Source organism: Neofelis nebulosa, chromosome 9, assembly GCF_028018385.1.
Source record: "Neofelis nebulosa isolate mNeoNeb1 chromosome 9, mNeoNeb1.pri, whole genome shotgun sequence".
NCBI lineage: Eukaryota > Metazoa > Chordata > Mammalia > Carnivora > Felidae > Neofelis > Neofelis nebulosa.
Genome location: NC_080790.1, coordinates 117,509,206 through 117,524,582, shown reverse-complemented (window position 1 = coordinate 117,524,582; position 15,377 = coordinate 117,509,206). Strand labels below are relative to the sequence as shown.

The following is a 15,377-nucleotide window of genomic DNA, read 5'->3' as shown; positions in this document are numbered from 1 at the left end:
ATGGGCAATACAGGGCCGAGAGAGGGAGTGGACTGCTCACTGTCATCATCTCTGGCTGAGGAGCCTGGAACTGGCGCTGAAGTTGTTCCCAAGTTCCAGCTGCCCAGACCCCAGTGCACTCACCGCCTCCTCACACTGGCGTTTGTAGCTCTTGACCTTGCTCTGCAGTTTGTCCACCAGGTCCTGCATGCGAGCCAGGTTCTTCCTGTCCTCCTCGGCCTGGGCAGGCAAAGGCGATTTAGATCTTGCCCAGACTGGGCCAGTTCTGGCCACCCCACCCCCACCCGCCTCGTGGCGGACCTAGTCACACACCTGGTACACGAGCTCCTTGACCCGGCGCTCGTGCTTCCGCACCCCTTTGAGGGCCTCAGCGTGCTTCTTCTGCTCCGCGTCGAGCTCAGCCTCCAGCTCCCGCACCTGCGAGTAGCCAGGGATGGGCCTGCTGCCCAGAGCCCATCCTCAGGCTGCCCCCTCGTCCCCTGCCCCGGCCTGGGAGGGCCGCACGCACCTTGGCCTCCAGCTTCTGCACCTGCTTCTTCCCGCCGCGGAGGGCAGCTTGCTCAGCCTCCTCAAGCCGGGCCTGCAGCTCCCGCACTGTCTGCTCCAGCGTCTTCTTCATCCGTTCCAGGTGTGCACTCGTGTCCTGCTCCTTCTTCAGCTCCTCGGCCATCATGGCCGCCTGTTAGTGGATGGGGTGGAGTGGGGGGGAGCCTGGTCAGGAGGGGAAAGTCCCTTTGGTCTCAGCTCCAGGCGCCCCCACGGCCACAGCCCAGCCTCACATCGGTGATGGCCTTTTTGGCCTTCTCCTCGGCTTCCCGCCTCTCCTGGGCAGCCTCCTCCACCTCGCCACTCAGCTGGGTCAGGTCCACCTCTAGCTTCTTCTTCTGGTTCAGGAGGCCCGTGTTCTGTGGGGATGGGGAGTCTCAGAGCCGGCCGGCAGGCCCACGCCGCCAGCATCCCCGTGCCCTCCCGGCCCCACCTGCGAGTGCAGGAGGTTAAGGCGCTCAGTGGCCTCCAGCAGCTCCTGTTCCGCCAGGCGTCGGCTGCGTTCGCCCTGCTCCAGCGCGGCCCGCAGCTCTTCCAGCTCTGTGGCCAGCAGCACGGCCCGCCGCTCCAGGGCCTGGGCCTGCTCCCGGAGCTCGGCCACCAGCCGCTGTTCCTCGTCCCGCCCGGCCTGCTCCTCCTTGAGCTGGGCCTGCAGGAGCCGTGTGGCTGCCTGTGCCTCCATGGCCTGGCGGGTGGCGTGGCCCAGCTGCAGCTCCAGGTCGTTGAGGTCACCTTCCATCTTCTTCTTGAGCCGCAGTGCCTCGTTGCGGGCCCGAGTCTCCGCATCTAGGGAGGCCTGCAGGGACTCCACTGCCCGCTGGTGGTTGCGCCTGTGGGGAGGAGGGAGGAGAGTGGGGGTTGTGGCCTAGGAGAAAGGGGTGGGCACAGGCACTAGACCTGCTCTTACGCCAAGGAATGCTGTAGACGTGAACCCATTGTGGGAATAAGCGACTTGTCCTTCCCTGATCTCTAGCCCCTTGGGACTGCCTGTCACCCTCAGAACAAGTTCACGGACAAGAGTGAGGCTCCACAGCAGACAGACATGGCTGAACCCTGGCTCTTGCCTGCACTGTATAACCCTGAACACGTCCTTTAGCCTCCAAAGTTGGCCTCTAGACTGGGGCCAACAGTCCTGATCTTGAGAGAGGCCCAGGGGAGGGGCAAACAAGGTGCCTGTGCACACAGAGGAGCCTAGCCCACACTGCCTGTCTGCTTTTCTCCTGCCCTCAGTGGGGACAGGAGGGGTGTTAGCCTCAAGAGGAGGAGTGGATCCTGGGGTGGCAGAGGACAGGGTTGGCTCTGGCCGCCCTACCTCAAGTTAGTGCACTCTTCATCCTTCTCGGCCACTTTCCGGTCCACCTCAGCCTTGACCTGGGAGAGCTCCAGCTGGATCCTCAGAGTCTTGGTCTCCTCCAGCTCCAGGGCTCCCTGGAGCATGGGCATGGGGGCTGTGAGCGTGCATTGCAGGAGAGGGGAGGCCAGGGAAGCAGCCGGTCAGTGCCCACCCTGCCCCTGTGGCCAGTCCCTGACCTCAGCCTCCTCCAGTGCGGCCTGAAGCTCACTCTTCTCCCCTTCCAGAGCCTTTTTGGCTTTCTCCAGCTCCTGGATGCTCTTCCCGCTGAGGCTGACCTGGTCTGTGAGGTCACTGATTTCCTCTGCAGAATGAACAGGGCACCTCATTCACCCCTGATCCCAGGTGGCCCGAGCAGGGCACCCTCAGTAACCCCACAGCAGATCATACCCTGCAGGTTCTTATTCTCCCGCTTGAGCGTCTCCAGAGCCTCGAGCGCCTCCTCGTGGCTGTGGCGCAGCCGGAAGAGCTCAGTGCCCAGGCCACGGGCCTCCCTCTGGGCAGCCTCCAGCTCACGCTGTGTCTCCTCCTCCTGCCGCCGCCGTTCCTCCAGCGCCCGCTCCAAGTGCCGCTGCTTCTTGTCCAGTGCTGCAGCCGCCGAGGTGGCCCGCTCCAGCTCCAGGGTCACGTCCTCTGACTCTGTCTGCAGTCGTAGCTTGGCCTTCTCCAGTGATGAGCACTTGGCATGAGCAGCCTCCACTCCCTCCTCTGCCTCCTGCAGCCGCAGTGCCAGCTTCTTTCTAGGCCAAGGGAGCGGATAGTATGGACCGCATAGTCAAGGGAATCTGGCAGTAAGGTCCCCGTATTCCCCCCTCACCCCCTGAAAGCTCAGAGGCTCAGGCATCACCCCTTCATGGTGATGGCCAGGCTGCTAAGGCGCTCACTTGGCCTCCTCCAGCTCCTCCGTCCTCTGGATGGCGTCTGCCTCATACTTGCTCCGCCACTGGGCCACCTCAGCATTGGCTTTGGACAGCAGCCGCTGTAGCTCAGCCTGGGCCTCCGCCTCCTCCTCGTGCTGCTCCCGCAAGAGGTCACAATCATGCCGCAAAGCCTGCACAGCATGGGCCAGCGCGCTCTTGGCCTGCAAGGACCTCAGTGACCTCAGTATTGGGCCGGGCTGGTGGCCCCAGGGCCCACCCTGCCAGCTCTGTAGCAGCAGGTGGCCGGCCCACCTTGCTCTCCTCTTCCAGCTGCCTCCGCAGTTCTTCCAGGCTCTGGGTGGCCGAGGCCTTCCCCCGGCTCAGCTGGCTAATCAGAGACTCCTTCTCCTCTAGCAGGCGGCTCAGCTCCCCTGCGGGGCCAAGGGTGAGTGGCAGGTCAGGCCGGTGAGGGGCAGCGCCAAGGCCCCAGGGTGGCCCAGCCAAGCCCCCGGCCTCACCACTCTCAGTCTGCAGCCGCCCACGCTGATTGCTCGCATCTGCTAGCTGCCGCTGCAGCTCTTCCACCTTGATCTTGGCCTCACTCAGCTGATCCTCATAGGTCCGGCACAGCTTCTCGGCACTGGCCTGGGATCCAGGGTCAGGAGTCAGAACAAGTTTGTGAATCACAAGGCAGTGTCTGGAGCTGCCAATCAGGGCCAGGACCCCTGGACTGGGAACTAGAAGGCTAGACATGGGCCCGGGAATCAAAGGGAAAGCAGAGCCCCAAGTTCAGGGTCAGAGATTCTACTGCTGGACCTTGGCTTTAAAAGATGGGTGTCTGGGGGAACCTGGGTGGCTCAGTCGGTTAAGCGTCCGACTTCGGCTCAGGTCATGATCTTGCGGTCTGTGAATTCGAGCCCTGCGTCGGGCTCTGTGCTGACAGCTCAGAGCCTGGAGCCTGTTTCAGATTCTGTGTCTCCCTCTCTCTCTGGCCCTCCCCCGTTCATACTCTGTCTCTGTCTCAAAAATAAATGTTAAAAAAAAATTTTTTTTTTTAAAGATGGGTGTCAGAAGTGAGAGGACCAGGATGAGGTTAGGATACTAGAGTCTGAAGTCAGTTGCAGACAGTGCTCATAAGTCAGCTGTCAGGATTAGGTGGTACAAAGGTCAGGGGTCAAGGCTGGGTGCCGGGATTCGGGACAGGACCAGTCAGGACAGAGGTCAAGGACTGAGAGGTTAGAATTAGATGCTGGGTCAAAAATGACCTGGAGTCAGGGCCCAGAGTTAGGAATCAGGGTTTGAGGTCAGGACCAGTGTGGGGTTGGGGATGGATGACTGATAAATAGGTCAGGGGTCAGGATCAGGTACAGGGTCAGGGGTAGGGTCAGTGCTGGAGTCAGGATCAGTTTAGAGTCTAGATGGGCATGGGATCAGAGCTCAGTCAGAATGCTAGACTCAGGAAGGAGGCAGACACCTTGCCACGGGCCAGAGTCTCAACATTGGCGCCCAGATCATCCACCTCCATGCGGAGCTCGCTTTTTTCCTTTTCTAGCTTCTGCCGCACCCGCTGCAGACTGTCCACTTGCTCGCCCAGTTCGGCCGCGCTCTCAGCCTGCTTGCGTCGCAGGGCAGCCACCGTGGCCTCGTGCCGCAGTGCCGCCTCCTCCAGCTCCCGCCGCAACCGGCCCAGCTCGGCCTCGCGCTTACGGCAGCCCTCACGCTGCCCTGCGGACGCCCCGCCGGCCTCCTCCAGCCGCTCGCTCAGCTCCTCCAGCTCCCGGGCTGCCTCGGCTCGCTGCTTCTCCACGCGGGCCCGGGCTGCACGCTCCGCTTCCAGCTCCTCTTCCAGCTCCTCCGCCCGAGCCTGGGGACAGGCAGACGGCAGCAGTCACCTCTGCGTGCCTCTGGCCCTAGCCCTTCCCGCACTCCCCACCCCGTGCCCCACACACCTGCAGTTCCTTGATCTTCTTCTGTAGCTGTGCCCCAAGGAGCTGCTCATCCTCCACCCGCAGGGTCAGCTGACTCAACTCAGAGTCCTTCCTGGAGGTGGAGGGGGCCGTGAGCCAGCGCAAGTCCTCACTTCCATCAACCTGCCTGGAGTCCCTTGGTCCTCCAGTCTCCCTCCTCCCCACCTGAGGCACCAAGCCCTCAGCGACCTCATCCCTGTGTTCCCTCTCAAACCACCCCCCACCAGAGCCTGGCTGGGACCGTTGGGGGCAAGGAAGGCAGGACACGACCACCTGCACCTGAGTGACTCCCATCTCAACCCTACACATTCAACGCCTGCAGTGAAGCAGAACTGACTGGAGGGTCCAGAGGGAGAACCGGGGTATAGGCTCAGGAGGCCGCCTGCCGGTCTGCCACCGCCCAGCCCATGCCTACTTCTTGAGCTTCTCCTCCAGCTCCTGCTTGTCCTGGGCAGCATCCGTCACCGACTCCTGCGTCAGTTTCAGGTCACCCTCAAGCTTGCGCTTTGCGCGCTCCGTGTCCATGCGCAGCTTCTTCTCTTGCTCCAGGGAGCACTCCAGCTATGGCGCAGGAGGGGTAGGCATGATCAGCCCCCAGGCGTGAGCCACTGGCCCCGCTGTCCCAGCGCCACCACACAGGCCCCTGCTGTGACCAGGACTCACATCTTCCACTTGCTGCTCCAGCCGGAGCTTGGCCTTGGCCAGTGCGCTCACGCGGTCCTCCTCGGCCTGTAGGTCACCCAGGGCCTGCTGGTGGGCCTCCTGCAATGCCTTCTTTTCCTTGGTCAGCCGGGCCACCGACTCGTCCAGTGCCGCCATCTCCTCTGTCAGGTTCTTCACCTGTGCCAGGGCCAGGGTCACCGTGAGGATGCCCCTCCCACACTCTGGTGCAAGGAGCCACCATGCCAGGTCACAGCAACCGCCCCTTCCAACTAGGGGGGGTCTTGGGCAAGTCGTTTCACTCTGAGCCTCAATTAGTAGTAGATGCCAGCTACTTTCGGTATAACGGGTGTTCCAGACAGTCCTGGTTTCCCCTGTGAGCACCTGAGTGAGCCCTCTTTCCCTCCTGTATAATGAGTCAGTATTCCCGGCCCTGTGAACCACGTGGGGCTGTGCTAGGGAGTCAGGGGCAGAAGGGATCCAGAGGCACCCAGGGGATGCAGAGCCAGGAAAGGGGCTTCCTGCCCTCACGGGCCTTACCAGCCAGGATGGATGACAAAATACTGGCATTTGCTGAGCACCTGCTGTGCGCTAAGCCCTGTGCTGACTGCAAGCAAAAGGTGGTCACACACTGAATCCTCAACCTAATGAGGGAAGTGCTGCTATTAACCCCACCTGACAGGAGGAAATGGGAGCCCACAGAGAGGAAGTGACCTGCCCTGGGCCACCCAGCAGGGGCGTCACAGAGCCCGCAGGGAGAGCAGCAGCTGCCTGGCCCCACGGCCAGCCCCCTGGCTTGGAGCCTTTCCCCCCACCTGGCCCAGACCATACCTTGTTCTCCGTGGCTTGCTTCTCCTTCTCGGCCTTGGCCAGTGTCAGCTCCAGGTCGTCGATGTCCTTCTTGAGCTCTGTGCACTCATCCTCCAGCTTGCGCCGGCGGGCGGCCAGGTCGGCATTCACCTCCTCCTCATCTTCCAGCCGCTCACTCAGCTCCTTCACCTTTGCCTCGAGCTGCACCTTGGACTTGATCAGCAAGTGGCAGCGCTCCTCAGCATCTGCCAAGTTTTCCTGCTCCTGGAGAGGGACATGGGGAATGGGACAGAGCCATGGCCAGGCAAACGAGCCGAGGGACACGAGGCCAGGCCCCGGAAAAAAAGTTCCATGCAAACGTGTGACACCCACGCTCAGCTGGGGACCAAGGAATGCCTATGACCTGCTCTTGGCCCCAAAGGGGCTCAGGTGTGCCGGGCTGGGGGCTCAAGGAAAGGGATGGGCAGGGGTAGAAGCAGCACCATCAAGAGGGGAACGTCAGACAGGCTGGGGCAACCCAGAGTGAGAAGCCCAAACAAGGGCTCTCAGAGAGCTCTGGGCTATGGCCTTCCAAGGGGACAGGCAGCTGTGCCGTGATTGGCTTGGGTATTCTCTCCCGCCTCACCAGCTCCTCACCCCTGCTTGCCCACTAGCAGGTGAGTTCTGTGACCACAGGCCTGACTTCCCACCAACGTGTCCTCAGAGCGACCGTGGGGCCTGGCACACAGGTGATACTCATAGTGTTTGCTGAAGGAAGGAATGACTCAGTGGACTTGGGAAGTTCCCAGACCCTTGATCCCTGCCCTCTGGCCATTACTGTTACGTGCCTGGGTACGTAATGTACCCTGGGTTTCCATGGCCCTTAACCAGAGAAGGGAGCATGGGTCTGTGTCAGGGACAGGAATGAAGGAGGGCCAAGGAGATGGGGCTCCACTGCAGCTTTAGCAGGAGGCCAAGGTAGCATGGGGCAGGAGCATCAGGACACGGGAACAGACTGACTCTGATAGGGGACGTGAGCCCACAGTCTCTCATCTCATGGCATGTTTGAGACTCGGAAGAAAGATCCAGATCCTGAGCACCCGTATGGCGCACCATGTCCACCCTGACCAGGGGTCTGGCTATGTTTCCTCAAAGCAGCCTGGGGTTTTCTGGAGTGCCAGGGGCATAGGTCACCAATGGAAACCCTCCATCTCCCTTCTCCTCCCCTACTCACTGCCTGGAGCTGCAGGGCCAGGTCATTCTTCTCCTGGGTGACACTGACGTGTGTCTCCTCCAGCTCCTGGCGCTTGGCCTCCGCAGTAGCCAGTGCCCCTCGCAGCCCCCGAAGCTCCGCCCGAAGGGCCGCCAGCTCTTCCTCGGCCTGCGCTGAGCGCAGCAATGGCTTCATCTTGAAAAAGAGCTTCATCCATGACCAATTCTTGACGGCATTGAAGGCACGGATATTCCACTGGATGGTGAACAGGGCATCCCTGGGGAGGGGAAGCCACGGGTGGCCAGGAGGCCCAGTGCTGCCCCTCCACGGTAACAGCCCCGATGCTCCTGGGCACCTGCCCTGGGCTGGGCTCCGCACACGGTGAACGCTTCAGCATGTGATCTCAAGTGGATCTAATGCCTCTGCTTTATTGTGAGGTGGAGAGAGAGGCCCAAGATCAAATGGGTCTACCTCCAGGGTAAGGGCTCAGAAGCCCTAAATGTCCTGGTGGTCCTTGCAAGTGTCCTGAAGAAACCAGGAATGTACCCTGATATACTCGGAGCTCTGGGGTCACATGCCTGGGCTCACACCCCAGCTTCCCCACCACTAGCCAGCTGTGACTGGTTCTCAGACTCAGAGAGCAGCTCTGCTGATGAAGTATAATCACAGTGCCCGCCTCCTGAGGACTGTTTGTCACTTTAAGCAAGATCATGCAAATAAAGCCTCTTGCCTGGGGCCTGGCACTTAAGAGTCTCGGGAAACACTGGTTGTCATTATTACCACTCTGAGTGGCCTGGAGTGAAGAGAAAGGTGATCTTATCCTGATTTTGAGGTGAGGAAATGGAAACTGGCAGTTGAGAGGGACAAGACAGGACCCTGCACCTTCAGAGACACCTAACCAGCCGCAGGGATAGTCTGACCCACATGAGAGACAATATCACAGGGTTGGAGAGCCTGGTGGTCCCGGCAGCCAGGATACTGTGGTCACACCCCTACCCCTGTCTGCTGCTCCCTCCCCACACACACCTGCCTCCAAGCAGGCGCTGATACTCAAGGCGCATGAGGCGGCCCCGGCTCCGTGCCTGTAGCAGCGTCAGAACCTTGGCCAGACGCTGGTCACGAAGCTCTTCCAGGATGCCTAGAAGCCCAGCCTTGAAGAACACCTGGGGTGGGGGAGGATGTACCAGGTGTAACCCCCAGCCACCTGCATGTGTCCTGTCCAGTGTGACTGCCCACCCCCGGGTCAGCCCTAAGTCCTATGTGCCCCGACCTTGGTGTGGCCAAACTGGTACTGGGTGTGGTCAATGTCCAATGAGCCCAGGAGCTTCTCCGTGGCCTTCCTGCTGTCCATGAAGGTGTCGTCTGGGATAGCACTGGGGTTCAGGATGCGGTACCTGGGAGAGCACGGGAGGGCTGCTGAGGAGGGGGCTGGGCAGGGGAGCAAGGGAATATTCGAAGGCCTCCCAGAGGCCACAGCAGAGGCTCCAGTGGGGGAGCATGGAGACACTGGGGATTGAGCACAGTCTGCTTACAAACCTTGGGTTGCATTTAAATGCATTAATTAATTAAGTTCTTTAAGAGATTGTAGTATTGGGTGCCTGGGTGGCTCAGTCGGTTGAGCATCTGACTCTTGATTTTGGCTCAGGTCATGAACTCATGGTTCCCGGGTTTGAGCACCAGGTCAGGCCCTCCACTGATAGTGCGGAGCCTGCTTGGGATCCTCTCTCTCTTTCTCTCTCTGCCCTTCCCCTGCTTGCACTCTCTCTCAATAAACTTAAAAGAGAGAGAGATTGTAGTATTTACAACAGGCATGCAACACTTTTATAATTTTTTAACTTACAATTTTTTGTAATTCATCTTATTTTTTTAGAAGGCAAAAAATATAAAGAAGGTGATATGGTATGGTGTATCAAAGCCTAAAGAACATTTGAGAGAGAGAATTCTAAACAAGAGCAAGGGTACCCAGCACATCCACTTCTGTGGGTCCAGGTGGCTGTGGCCATAGCATTAAGGTTCGTGAAAGACCCCTCACCAGGGGCTGATAAACAAAGCACGGTTCACTAGACTCTGGGATACTATAGCCAGAACAAAAGGAATGATGCTGCATGCCGTTAATACATCTGTCCAAACTCACAGGACGTACACTGCCATGAGCAAACCCTAACGTAAACTATGGACTTTGGGTGACTCTCCTGTCCCCAGCCACTGTAACAAATGTCCCACTCTGGTGAGGGATGCTGATCATGGAGGAGGCTGGGGGGCGGGGGGAGCAAAGGCATATGGGAAATCTCTTTGTACCTTCCCCTCCATTTTGCTGTGAACCTAAAACTGCTCTTTAAAAAAGTCTTAATTAAAAGAAAAAAAAGGAGGGATGGTGCAGACTTATGTCTGCTGATAAGGAGAATCTCTCTTACATGAAAAAACAAACTCACAAAACAAGGGTGGGCGGGGAGGAAGGAGGGAGAGCGAGCGAGCATGCACATGAGTGGAAGCACGCCAACTATATTTGTGCCAACATGCGTACGTCAGTGTGCATGACTACAGGTACTTCAGGGGAGGGGGGCTATGGACATGTGTAGCTGATAAAATCAAACATATAAAGGGAAGGGGGAAGGAGCTAACAGCACTGACTGGCGTTACACAAAGTCTAGTCTATGGGCCCCTCACTCAACTCCCAAATCCATATCCAGCTCCTGCCTGCCCCACTTCGACTTCTCTTCTCGAACCTCTGCTGAAGACATTTCAAACCTAACTTGGTCAAAGTGGAACTCAATCCACTATCCCTCCCCACTCCGTAATATGGAAAAGCCCCATCTTGGTATCTCAGCACATCTACTCCCCAGTTGCTCAGGCCCCAAACCTGGGATCACCCTTGTCTTTTTCTTATTCCCTATCCAATCCATTAACATGGCCTACTGGCTACACCTCAAATACCGGAAGCTTGATGGCTACTCCCCTAGCCCACCCCTGTCTCAGTTACCACCATCTCCCATCGGGGTGCCAGCCCAGTCTCCATGTTCAGTGTTTGGAATCTCAGTCCTTGGAACCTTGATCCCTTTGGCTCTAAGTGTGTGCCTTTCCCATTCCCTCAGGCTGCTGCCTACACCCGAGGGAGGGCAAGGGGGAAGGTGGCTGTATAGGAGCAGGAAGGGGGGTGGTGGGAAGCCAGGGCTGGGCAGGCAGACACCCACCGCTGCCGGAAGTCAGCATAGAGCAGCCTGTTGGGGAATCCTTGGCGACAGATCCGGATCCCCTCCAGAACCCCATTGCAGCGAAGCTGGTGTAACACTAAGAAGGCATCCATGACCCCTGGTTGTGGTGGAGGTTAAAGGGAAAGCTTAGAAGTCAATGGACACACCTTCATGCCCCAGAGAAAGACCAACAGCCCACATAGGGGCTTTGAGACCACGCAGGCCCTGAGGAGAGGGAAGACCCAGCTTCTAAGTCTGCCTTGTCCCCTCCCTCCAATGTCCTCACCCCACCAACCCAGCCCCGGGGTGACTACCTGGGGTCTTGTTCTCGTTGGGGACAATGCAACGGACAAAGTGGGGCTGTGTGGCCCGTAGGTTGGTCATCAGCTTGTTGAGGTTCTCCTGGGGGTGAGGAGAGGGGAGAAAGCACAAGAGGGGCAAGAAGCAGAATTGGAAACCATAGTGGATCAGCCTGCTGAGGACTGGTGAGCCAGGCGTCTAAGCATGCCTCTGCACATCTGTCCTTCCACTGTTCCTTGGGACCCTCTTCCCTCTTCTGTTTGACTGGGGCCCTGTCAGTCGCCTAAGTCTTCACTCCCCCATCCAATCGTCATGCCTCCCACAGGCCCCGTGGCTCCCACCCCATTCCCCCCCAAACCCTGCCCAGGCAGCGTGCGGACGGGAAGCAGCACAGACTTGCTGTGATGTTCACAAGAGAGGAGTTAAACATCACTGCAAGTCTTAACAGCCGCCCGCCCAGGGTGCAGGGGACAGAGCAGGGACCAGGGATGGGGCTGGAGACTGGCAGGTGAGGGCCTGCATGGGGCCCCGACTGGGCCTCACCTTGTGCAGCTGGGATACCGTCTGGAAAGATGCTGCCTTCTTACGCTTCTCTTTCACCCCAGACTTGGGGGGCTCGGCTAGGAGAGACATGGGACCAGTCACTCCGGGGGACGTCACTCTGTGAGTGCCCTATAGAATGGTGACCTTGTCCCACTGTACTCACTGGAGCAGGACCCTGCATAGTTCTCATAGAGGGTGGCTAAGAGCTTGTTCTGCGACTTTTGGAAGATAGGGACCACAGTCTCATTTAGCGGATCTTTGTTTTTCTCCAGCCAGCCCACAATGCTGTAAGGCACCTGGCAGAGACCAGACAGGTGCTGAGCAAGGTTGGGGAACCAGGAGAAGGGAAGAAGCGGGTCAAGGGTTGGGATTCCAACAGGCACCTACCACGCCCGCATAGTGGACCACCTCAAAGTGGGCCTGGTATTTGCGCTTCTTGTCAGGCCGTGGCTGCTGGAAATTGGGTGACTTTCCTGCATGGTTATCATAGAGCTTGGCCCGGAAGCTGGCGTCTGAGGCCTTGGGGAACATGCACTCCTCCTCCAGGATGGACAGGATGCCCAGTGGCTGGGGACAGGGAACAAGTTTGAAGGGCCATCATCAAGCCAGCCCATCCTGACTGGGCCAGATCCCATATCTTGGAACCCCTCCTTCTGGAAGCCTTCCCAGTCCCCCAACTTCAGCCATTGCTGGGAGGGACAGAAACCAGATGGGTACCCAGGAGTCCTGTCTTCCAAAAGAGAAGTTTGTTTCTTGGCTTTGAACTCCCTTCGCATGATTTGTAGCTCTGGGTCATCCTCTTTGCTCACAGGTGCACAAACTCAAACTGGAATCTCTGTACCCACCCACCTCCTGATGTCTGTAGTCTGTCTGTCTGTCTGTCTGTCTGTCTCTCTCTCTCTCTCTCTCTACACACACACACACACACACACACACACACACACACACACACATAAAAGGGGGAAAAAAGGCGGCTGAGTTCAAATTTTGGCTTCCTCACTTACTAGCAGGGAGGCCCTTAGACCTCAATTTCCTAACCTACTAAGTGTTGAAATGAATACTTTCAGTGCTGATCTCACAGTAAAAACTGTTGACCACCCAACTATGCAAAAGCAGGACACAGAAATGCATAAAAATCACCTGCTGCATGAACTCTTGTGGCTTCTTCAGCAATGTTCAATGTTAAAAATACATTTTCAGAGAAAAAGATGGGATATGAGTCTGAGTCTATAAAAGAAAATGCACGTCCAGGATAAAGGGTTTGGAGGCAACTTAACCAAAGTGCCAAGATACAGGCTGTAGTAGGGTTAGGGGGCAAATATATAATTTTTTTCCCTTTACTCCTGAGTTTTCAGATTTTCTTTGATTTTTCTTTCTTGCAGTCTTTGTACAACAGGGAAATAGATACAATCAATCAAATAAATTAGCAGACATACTGTCCCCTGCCTACCCCAGGCAGGTCCAGTGAGATTGTGGCTGCAGTAGGCCCTCATGAACTGCAAAATCGTGTGTTCCCATGACAGGCTGTTGGCCACAGTGCTAGGTGCACACTCACGTACCCACCAACACACATTCACACAACCTCCAACAAATCTATTCACACCCATGCATGCGCTGCCATTCACACACACGAACAGAGACACAGAGCCACACTCACATACGCAAGCTCACATCGATGCACCACTGCACACATACACGGGTGCTTGCACACGCTCGCTCACAAGCCGGCACACGCTCATTCTTGCTCACTTGCCACACCCCCATCCCCCTCCCCTTGCAGTGGTCTTGCTCTAGGCCCCACCTTCTCAATGAGGTCAATGCAGGGTTGCAGGTCCAGGCCGAAGTCGATGAAGACCCAGTCGATGCCCTCCCGTTTGTACTCCTCCTGCTCCAGCACGAACATGTGCTGGTTGAAGAACTGCTGGAGCTTCTCATTGGTGAAGTTGATGCACAGCTGCTCAAAGCTGTTGAACTATAGAGGGAGGTGCCAGGCTCATCAGATACGCACGGGGAGACCCATGGAGGAACGGGGATGTGCGCGACTTCACCGCCACCTCCAGGCAGAGTCCCGGGGCTCTGGCCCCCACCCACCCATGGTCCTCTGCCTTGGAGAGAACAGAGCCCAGGGGTGTGGGCCCGCTCTCACCTCAAAGATCTCAAAACCAGCGATGTCCAGGACCCCAATGAAGAACTGACGGGGCAGCTTGGTGTCCAGGGTCTGGTTGATCCGTGACACCAGCCACCGGAACAGCCGGTCATAGGTGGCCTTGGCCAGAGCCCCCACGGCAAACACCACCTGGAGGTGTGGAGAGGCTGGGCTGGGACCTGGCAAGGAGGGTACCCTGCTCCACTGTCTCCAGGTGAGCCCTGGCCTGCAAACAGCTCACCTGCTCCACACTCTGGCCCTTGGTCACGTACTCGTTCCCCACACGCACTCGGGGGTGCAGAAGGCCTTTAAGGAGGTCCCCACTGCTGACCCCCATCAGGTAGGCAGCCTTGTCAGCACCTGGCAGGGCACACAGCAGGGGGGTGGTGAAGGAGGAGGAGGGCAAGAATATGGGCACCTGGGGGTGCTACTGGCCTCTGCCTGGAGTTAGAAGAGGGAGGCAGGGAGAGGTTGAGTTCAGGGCAGGCAAACTGTATGGCTCAGAAGGGTGAGGGTCTGGGATTGAGAAATCAGGGGTTACAATCAAGGCCAGGTAAGACTTAAATCAAAGGCTGTGGACAAGGGTTAAGGTTAACGGTCATGGACAGGACACTAGAATCAGGGTCAAGATGATGACCAGGTCAGGCCAGGGTCAGGCCCCCTCACTTTCAGTGCCGTCAGCCTCAGCCTGTTCCTCCCGCTGCTTCTGCTTGAACTTCATGTTGCCGAAGTGCAGGAGGGCCCCCACGATCTTATAGCAGGCACACTTCTCATCCACGCTGAAGCCCAGGATGTCCATGGCATGCTGTGGCAGGGGACAGAAGGATCAGAGAAGTCTGGGCTTCTCTAGGGGCCAGCTGAGCTAAGGGCACTGGAATTGCTCCCTGACCTCCCCCCAGCCTCACACATCCGCACACTGCAGGCGCCCCGACCCGCCTCTCTCCCACCAGAGACCTACATCAGTGGCCATGAGCTCCTCGCCGTCATTCATGTTGTCCACAGTGATGACACCCTGGCTGCAGAAGTGGTAGTCATAGGGGTTCATCGACAGAAGCAGCATATCTGGGAGACATGCGGAGAAGCACGGTGGGTTGGCTGCATTCACCCAGTGATTCTCCTTCCCTCCCATCCCAGCATGGAAGGTTCTAGGGGTCACCCAGGCAGGGGACTCTAGGGCCCTCCCAGGACTTCTGTGTAGCTGAGTTTCTCACCCCCTCCCCCAGGCCTGTGGCTTTTCTTTCTTTATGGTTCTCTGAGGAATGAGCCCAGTCACTATGCAGGGTGCTAGGGCACAGGGAAAACCACACTCTGTCCTTGAGGGGCTTGTAAGAGTGCATAGCTGGGCCTAGACAGAGCCACTGCTTCCCCCTTGGTGCTGGATGGGGCCTCTCCAGTCTCAGGACAGAATGAGGGACAACCTTGCCAGGGCCATGACACTAGGGGCTTATTCTCCAGTACAAGGAGAGAGCTCAGCAGTAACTAGGAGTCCCAGCTAAGGAGTGGAGGGGCAGTCCCACCCAGCCCTGTGGGCTCTGACTCCCCCTTCATCCACCCCTGGCCCTCACCCTGCAGCTCTGGCTTCTTCCCCGAGAGGATCTGGTAGTAGACATGGTAACCACGCTCACCAGGCAGCTGGAAGATCACTCGCGACTTCTCCAGGAGATCTGGGGAAAAGAGGGGCACTAGCCTACCTTCTGCCTGTACCTTCCCAGAGTGGGTCACCCCAACAGAGCTGAAGGGGTGGGGGAAGTTGTCTCAGGGGTGTGTAGAGAGGCACTGTATCCACACACATGCCAACACGTACTGAAAAG

The 15,377-nt window shown here is 58.0% G+C and overlaps 1 protein-coding gene across 4 annotated transcripts in view; it reads right to left on the bottom strand.

Moving 5' to 3' along the window:
- MYH7B (myosin heavy chain 7B) overlaps window positions 1–15,377 on the bottom strand; it is a 42,500-nt gene that overhangs the window by 760 nt on the left and 26,363 nt on the right. For all 4 annotated transcript variants that reach the window (XM_058685375.1, XM_058685374.1, XM_058685377.1 and 1 more), the window contains 30 exons: window positions 15,132–15,230; window positions 14,525–14,628; window positions 14,233–14,371; window positions 13,808–13,926; window positions 13,567–13,716; window positions 13,222–13,392; window positions 11,808–11,987; window positions 11,584–11,716; window positions 11,421–11,497; window positions 10,892–10,979; window positions 10,578–10,695; window positions 8,657–8,780; window positions 8,413–8,549; window positions 7,408–7,663; window positions 6,216–6,458; window positions 5,388–5,564; window positions 5,140–5,285; window positions 4,707–4,797; window positions 4,232–4,621; window positions 3,276–3,402; window positions 3,070–3,188; window positions 2,782–2,978; window positions 2,288–2,637; window positions 2,077–2,201; window positions 1,859–1,974; window positions 980–1,376; window positions 780–905; window positions 509–679; window positions 313–417; window positions 124–219 (listed from right to left, as the gene is read on the bottom strand). In XM_058685375.1, coding sequence (XP_058541358.1) covers window positions 124–219; window positions 313–417; window positions 509–679; window positions 780–905; window positions 980–1,376; window positions 1,859–1,974; window positions 2,077–2,201; window positions 2,288–2,637; window positions 2,782–2,978; window positions 3,070–3,188; window positions 3,276–3,402; window positions 4,232–4,621; window positions 4,707–4,797; window positions 5,140–5,285; window positions 5,388–5,564; window positions 6,216–6,458; window positions 7,408–7,663; window positions 8,413–8,549; window positions 8,657–8,780; window positions 10,578–10,695; window positions 10,892–10,979; window positions 11,421–11,497; window positions 11,584–11,716; window positions 11,808–11,987; window positions 13,222–13,392; window positions 13,567–13,716; window positions 13,808–13,926; window positions 14,233–14,371; window positions 14,525–14,628; window positions 15,132–15,230 — 4,871 coding nt within the window. The remainder of the gene's footprint in view (window positions 1–123; window positions 220–312; window positions 418–508; window positions 680–779; window positions 906–979; window positions 1,377–1,858; window positions 1,975–2,076; window positions 2,202–2,287; window positions 2,638–2,781; window positions 2,979–3,069; window positions 3,189–3,275; window positions 3,403–4,231; window positions 4,622–4,706; window positions 4,798–5,139; window positions 5,286–5,387; window positions 5,565–6,215; window positions 6,459–7,407; window positions 7,664–8,412; window positions 8,550–8,656; window positions 8,781–10,577; window positions 10,696–10,891; window positions 10,980–11,420; window positions 11,498–11,583; window positions 11,717–11,807; window positions 11,988–13,221; window positions 13,393–13,566; window positions 13,717–13,807; window positions 13,927–14,232; window positions 14,372–14,524; window positions 14,629–15,131; window positions 15,231–15,377) is intronic.